The sequence below is a fragment of the Triticum aestivum genome, chromosome 7B, assembly GCF_018294505.1.
Source record: "Triticum aestivum cultivar Chinese Spring chromosome 7B, IWGSC CS RefSeq v2.1, whole genome shotgun sequence".
In the NCBI taxonomy this organism is placed as follows: Eukaryota; Viridiplantae; Streptophyta; class Magnoliopsida; order Poales; family Poaceae; genus Triticum; species Triticum aestivum.
Window position 1 is genome coordinate 456,466,074 of NC_057813.1, and position 7,738 is coordinate 456,473,811.

General features: G+C 45.9%; 1 protein-coding gene across 1 annotated transcript; it reads right to left on the reverse strand.

Annotated features, from left to right (window-relative positions):
- Nucleotides 1–628: 628 nt before the first annotated feature.
- On the reverse strand, nucleotides 629–2,473 carry LOC123160423 (60S ribosomal protein L37a-1). Its single transcript, XM_044578241.1, has 5 exons — nucleotides 2,301–2,473; nucleotides 1,656–1,695; nucleotides 1,489–1,577; nucleotides 927–1,009; nucleotides 629–848 (listed from the first exon to the last, which is right to left on the reverse strand). Exons 1-5 carry the CDS (start codon nucleotides 2,301–2,303, stop codon nucleotides 785–787), a joined length of 279 nt encoding a protein of 92 aa, XP_044434176.1. The 5' UTR covers nucleotides 2,304–2,473; the 3' UTR covers nucleotides 629–784.
- Nucleotides 2,474–7,738: the final 5,265 nt, after the last annotated feature.

Consider the following 7,738-nt stretch of genomic DNA (forward strand, 5'->3'; position numbering starts at 1 on the left):
TCAGAGTGATTCTCTCGACAGTAAAGATGACAAGGGGAGCGATGTAGGAGATGCGACAAAGGTTGATGTAGTCGGCTCTTCTCCAACGTGTCGTGGGATGGCCTCGGTTTGTTGTTGTCAAGTCTTAGCAGGGTGGGATGGCCTCGGTTTGTTTTTGTGAAGTCTTAACAGGGCCCGGTGGCATACGGATGACAAGCCTTGCCGTTCTCCGTTTTGATGATCTTCCACGGGGTCAGTCAGCCTTGCCTGGAGAGTTGCGCTATCATATATCCAAACGGCCCTCTAAGAAGTGATGACAACGCTGCCGATGCATTGTATGTCGACGCATTGTCCCAACAAGGCCCTCAAAGTTTGTGCCACTCTGGCGGTCTGCTGATGGTATTTTTTGTTAATTAACTAAGCAACTCTCTTTTGCTTTCCTTTGCAGAAAAAAATGCTGGCAAGGGTAAGAAAAAACTAGCCAACTTAAACTGACTGCTAAGCACAGTTTTCAGAAGCGTGCAGTTGATCATGAAAAAGAAAACAACCAACCAAGTGGACGCCCTAGTCTGAGAAGGTGGGTCACATCTCGCTTGTGCAAATATTAGAGCACGGATAGCAGAAGGCAAATCAGAATCCACAGTAAATCTCAGGCAAAAAAAGGGTGAGAGAATAACATAACAGAACATCATCGCACCAAGTACAAAGATAATCCTTGACTAAACAGCCAACAGAACTGAATCCAAAGTATCGTCTAAACTGCAAAATCCCAGATGATTCACTAGGACAAAACACTAGTAGCAACTTATGCTTCAGTCTGCTCCCTCAAGCGACGGATAGTGCTCCTGACAGTGACCGCACTGGCAGTGCTGCAAACACATATTGCAAGATCAGCAAAGTTGGGCAAATAATTTTGAAAGAATAAGAAGCAGATGATGAGAACATACTTCATGGTGTAAGCACCGCCAGCCTTCACCTTCCCACAGTCCTTGCATCCCCAAATTCCAACTGCTTTCCTCTTCACAGCAAACTGGTAAGAGTATACAGTAAACGGAGTATCAAGACAAAGGACTTTTAGGATATATAACAAAAATTAAAGCACTGGTAGCAAATGGAGTAACAAACAGTTACAGAACAGATTGCTGTGATCAAACTACTCTACAGTTGGGAACATGCAGTATATGGTGAGATGTCCAAACCAGATAAATGTCCCTTTTGTTTCTATGATGGAACTATACAAACTAACAAACTGGAACATAAATAAATAAATGTATCATTCACATAGCCTTGCAAAATGATACTACCAAAAAGCATACAAGATATTATATATAGGTATAGCCTAGCTCAAGATATGAACTGAAGTTCAAGATGGACACAGAAAAATAATGCTGCCATAGGAGAAAACTGTAAACAATGAAAACAACATATCATGATGAACATCAACAAGCATCGGAATATGGGCCACAACTGATATGAAATGATACACAGGCAGGGTGATAGAAGATATACCTTCCCACAGAACTCACAGAAGTACTTGGAGTGCTGAGACACCTCCATCTTCTTGATCTGCTTACGCAAACTGGCACCATAACGGGTACCTATAATTGTGCAGGTTAGTTTCAGGAAGTACCAAAAATGGATGAATAAGAGAATAGCAAAGGTTCATAATTTCATACCATATTTGCCGACAATTCCAGCCTTCTTGGTGCGCTTCGTCTGAGAAGAAATGGCAAAAGCAAAAAATTACACAACTGCTTACTAAAACTAATCAACGTGATATAACCAGGGTTGTTGGGCAACTCAAAAGTACTACTAAACAGCACGGCAGGTTTGATGAGTAAAGTATCGCGTATCAAATCAACAAAGAAATAACAATGACAACTAAATACAGTCATTTTCGAGACAATGCAACTAGTAACATTCCACTAAAGCGCCGTCATCTGACTCTGGGACTTACTAAAGTTAACTTTTGATCCGAACTACTCCATGTCATATTATGAACAAGGCTTGTTACAGTATCGGATACCCGCAAGTTCCAATCGAACGGAAGAACAGATGATTGGCAGGCAACCGAAGGATATAACGCAAATGGACCAAGAGGATTCGATGGTGCTCGACTTTGACACGGCTAGGACCTTGCGATTTAGCATCAAGCACACACTAGGATCTCGCCGGAACAAATCCACCAAGAATACGTAACCAGGGATCCTCTGAAAGGAACAATTTCTACAGTATTCCGCAGATCTACGCGGAGAATCAGCAAAGGAAACATGTTTTGGGTGTTTGTATGAAAGGAGGGACGAAGAATAGAAGCAGCGTACCATCTCGTCGACGGGTAGGAGGCGTGGGCGGCGAGCTGCTGCGGCTGCGGCGGCGGCGAAATCCGGGAGACGGAAGCTGCGGCGGCGGAGACAGGGAATTGCGGAGAGTCAAGTTATATATGGAGGCCTAGGGTTTTGAGGTACGCCTATATCAGCCACTTGGGCCAATTATTGGGCCGTCTTTGCATCCACGGCGACAGTGCCCAGGCTGTTATTTTCTGGGGGATGCTAATGACCCGGACCAGCCCATGTTTTTTTAAGGGCCATGTTTTTTATTGACTGTCTCAAAAAAAAAATCTTCTATCTGAAAGGTTCGGAAATTTGCAAGAATTGTGTTTAGCAAGAAACAATATTTAGTGGAAATTTTCAGGTAGCTTGTGGAAATTGTTCACCTAATTAAATAATGCTACACCTAGAGGCGTTCAACTAACTCGTAAAAATTGCAAACCAACCCCGTGAATGATGGTTAGGAGGACAGTGATATTCTCAGCCCCCAGGATCAAGTCCTAGACTTTACACCGGTGCTCATATTTCTGTGAATTTATTTTAGGTCTTCCGGCGATGTGTGTTCAATGGGAAGACACGTTCCTATCGATAGCGAAGGTGTCTGTGACGACTTCGTCAATCTCAAGATGATGTGCCACCTCAGTCTCGAAGGTGCTCATAAGGGTGGAGTGTGCATGTGTGCATTCGTAGTGATAAGTGTATGTGCGTATGTATAAACGCCTGCGTCTATATTGTGCTACAAAAACTCGTAAAAATCCTTGCGTATCCAAGACATGACTATTTTGGGGGATGGGTTGTGGAGGGGCACAGATATTATAGAGCAAATACTACACCTAGAGGGTTTTTTTACTACTAGTACAAGTGTCGGTTGCACTGGGCGAAAAAAGGGCCACAACCTACTTCATATGCCAAATAAAAACGTGTATTCCTCAAAACATTAGTGAGCAATATAAATAAAGCGTGTGGTTAGTCTAAAATATCCTGCTTCATGTGCCATTGTGCATCTTTGTATATCCAATTTTAGTAAATGTCAATGGTAAGGTTAAAAGTGAGAATTATCTTATTTTTAATAAAAGTTAATGGTTACATAAATATTGGAACACCTTTTTAAGAATAGTTAACGCTTTTACTAAATTGAAACATCTCTCTAACAAGGAATATGTTTTTAACAGATGTTGTTTTAAGAATGTTTTTAAATTATATTTTTTTTGTAATTGTTTTTTGCACTATCTTGGCTTGGCCCAAAGCCCCAAAGATAAGGACTTGCCTACACAAACATACACACTCTCAGAAAAAGAAGACATTGTCTTTGCGAGACGAACTTCAAGCACTGTCTCTCTTCTCGTTCCCCATCTCACTATCCCTAGTAAGCGAATAATTGCCCCTCTGTATTTAATTGCCCGTGTGTTGCAGCATGAACCGTAACATAATTTGCATGTTTGAAAAGTCACCTGGATTCAGTTATCTTGGCTAAAGCAAATGGATAACTAAATTTTGGTGTTGTTGCCATGTAGTCCCCGTGTTTGCCTTGCTGAAGAATGAAGAATGAAATGTGATACTATTTGTATGTTTGAAAATCTTGACTCGGTTTTGCATATTCTCTATAATTAGGGAGATTACTGGCATAATTGGTTCATCAATCACCCAATGCTAAGTGAAAAACAATTGATCACCTGAAGCAAACATGCCCGTGCATTGCAATGACATTCTTTTTACATGCCAAAATACTAAAATCGTTCTCTCTTGTTTCTAGGTTTTTCTATTTGAACATGGTACCCCATTCATATCGTTGTTTATCATCCTTCTGACTCTTGTCAATGGTGGTCATGGTGTTCACCTAATTACAAATACGTCTGAACATGGGCAATGCCAAGGCGGCGAACTCGACCAGAACATCGTACATATGTACTGAACCGTGATAACGCAGAGAAAATATAAAAAAACAATTTCGTCGAGCTGGACGTGAGGCTAGATATCTCTATGTACTTGGAAGTGTCATTGGCATTGTGAATGGGAGGCCGCAACACCCATGTTTGGGTCTGCGACCCTTAAGGCACTAGCGCCCCGTGTCAAGGGTGGGTGCTAATCCGAAATCTCAATCTTATTGCATATTACAGGCCATCTTAATTATATAGCTACTAGGGTCAGTATTTCCCCCCACAATATTCCTTAATTACCTGCCCATTTAATTAGAGCCGGCCATCGCATGCATCTCTTTGTCCCTCTTTTCCACAATCTGGATGCATGCACCTCTATTTTCGTCAATTTCGGCCAATCAAGCATACCTGCCCACAAATCCGTTTAACTAGAGCTAATCAACATGATTGTATGTATGTTCCCTCTTTTTTCCGCTTGTTTATTGGTTTCGTGTGGAAGCTTGCTGATATCTCAGGTGACGGTGTCCTAGATTAGGGGGTGTCAACCTAGTCGTCCCATGACCCTCTGATATGGCCGGTGGGCCCTCATTCATTCTCAAGAAGGAATTCGGAGGTTGTACGCAGGAGGCTTGATCAAGACTACATCCATCGAAGGCTTGCCGTATACTCCAAGATTCCTTCTGCCGCCTTGTGTCTAGATACCGACCTTGTAACACTAGATATCCTACCTGGCGTGTATATAAGCCATATGGCTTAGCCTGTAGAGGGGATATCAACGCAATATCATCCACCTAGCCCTAGAGTTAAACCACATCTTACAATCTCGAGGTAGATCAACTCTGTACTCGATACATCTATATCAATATAAACAAGAGCATTACGTAGGGTTTTACCTCCATCAAGAGGGCCCGAACCTGGGTAAAACACCGTCTCTCTATTCCTGTTACTATCTGCTGTCCGACATCCACAGCTCCGGACCCCTACCCCGAGGTCTGCCGATTTTGACACCGACTAGTGCTTTCATTGAGAGTTCCATTGTGAGATCAATAGAAGGATCGATGGCTCATCTGCAGGTCAACTATGGCAGTGGCCGTGCAAGCATTTACGCCCCTCGCCAACTTTTTGTGTTCGGCAACATGATCTTCTATGTCGACTTGACCGGCCATCTGGCCTCCATCGAGAACTACGCCCCGGGTTAGATCGTGACCTTCAGGGGCCTAGAGTACACCGAGGATCCCGTGGCAAACTCGTCTTGTCTAGCTAGACGCCTAGCCTGATTGAGGCCTCTCCGGCACTGGAGGCTTGTTGGGGATATAACCCCATGGTGTGACCCGCCCATTTAGGGTCGGGTCATCCAGTGGTGGCCTGAAGAGAGACATGACATGGGTCGTGGCAATCAAGACCTCAAGGCTTACAAGGCGAGTCATAGAGTGGGCCAGCTCGCGGCCCGGTACCTAAGATGGCGGCTCATCAAAGGACGTTGATTTCCTTTACTTAGGAAACAAGACATAGGAAACTGATTAGGGCATGGGTCGTACTTCGACTCGTACTCTGTTGTAAGCCCAGGGCCTCGGCCTGTATATAAAGGGGAGCCCTTGAGGCAGAAAGACTAAATTACACAATCTCGAGTACTAGGTTAGCCAAGCTGCACCCCTGTAATCGAGATCATCATCATCAATAACGATCAAGCAGGAGTAGGCTTTTACCTCCACGGTGAGGGGCCGAACCTGGGTAAACCCTTGTCATTAGATTCTGATCAGCTCTGTTCAAGCTACTACCTCGCGGCAATGGCCTCACGACTAAGTCCTTTCATGCGGACATCTGTTGTGACAAAACCACGACAGTCAGCGCCCACTGTGGGGCTATCGCTCGGTGGCGTTGATTTCTTGAAGGGATCTCTCCCATGGATCGAGGGATATGCGATCGGTTGCATGACCAAGAGTCGTCGCAGCAAGCTCTACATCGAAAAATCAGGCTGGGGCCCCGAGGCCGACTCAATCGAGTACGGGTGTCGGGTCCCCTTCGGCAAGATCCATGTTTTCATTGACAAAATCGGCGAATCAGGACCAGAGCCGGACATCTGCACTGACATCGTCGAGATGGCTCGGTGCACACAACCCGCCCAGGCTCAAGCCGGCCGGAACCATGTTTTCTTTGGCTTCACCCAGGGGTCGACCTCGCGGATAACTCCGTGTCTGGTGGGGACACACTTGTCGACTCCGACGGCGAGTCATTAGTCGGGGACACCGAGTCGATCCGCCTGTTGTATGACAGTAGACTTGGGGGCTACTTTGATGATGAGCCGGCCCTGGACGACCATGAGCTGCTCCATCAAAACACCATCTACATGGCAAGCACTGCTCCGGCTCTTAACTCAACCGTAGCAGGTGCCATGGGAGGCATCGGCACTTCAGCGGCAGATTCGAGCGTGGCTAGCACCGTCAAGCCGCCGGCTCAAGTTATCATAGAGTTGGTCGCCTCGTTGACAACTCTCCTCGAGTCGCCCTTAACAGGGGAGAATCAGGAAGAGCACAATGCAGAGATAGCTAAAATCCGTGAGCAGATGGCTAAGGCTCGGGTGGATATCAACGTTGGGAGTGCTCGCATGGTGCATCTACAAGCCCATATTCATAATGAAGCAGAGGGCCTGAGGACAGAGGCATGATGCATGGGACTCCGTCAACACGCTTATGAGGTGGTTCACATGAGGCAACATGAGAGTCGCATGCCCCTCAGTTTTGAGTCCCATGTGCCTGTTCAACACGCCTGCACCAGGGGTCGGGACGAGCACCCCCACGGCACCGGTTATACCCCAATTGAACCGGGTCGTGCCCCAAGATGGCGGTAGCAGGCCACCTCCGGCTCAGCCTCGCCAGCCGAATCAATAGCGTCAGCTTGAGCTAGCCCAACACCCACCGCCTGTTCGGACAACTCCAGACTGCTTCGCAGCGCCGGTGGTGTAGGGGAACGTTACATGGAAAACAAAAAAATTCTATGCACGTGCAAGATCTATCCATGGAGATGCATAGCTACAAGAGGGGGAGAGCATCTACATACCCTTGTAGATCGCTAAGCAGAAGTGTTTATCAACGCGGTTGATGTAGTCGTACACCTTCATGATCTGTACCGATCAATCATCAAACACGCGGCACCTCTGTGTTCAGCACACGCTCAACTCGATGACGTCATCGCCTTCTCGATCCAGCAAGAGGGGGGAAGTAGTAGATGAGTACCGGCAACACGAAGACATGGTGATGGTGGTGGTGAAACTATTTCCTCAGGGCTTCGCCAAGCACAGCGGATTTAGAGTGCAGGAGATTAGAACCACACTGGGCTTCTAATTATGAGTATTAGAGGTAGCTAGGGCTAGCTCTAATTAGTCAACTAGGACCAACTAGAGGAGGCACAAAAACTTGTGTTCTAGGGGCTAGCCTGCTCCTTTATTTATATGTTGAGCCCTAGGCTTGTTACTTGGGGAGAGGGACTCCCCCAAAGTCGGTTTGGAATGCAAAGAAAAGTCCTTCTCGGACTCCAGGACCAAATGCTATGGTTCCT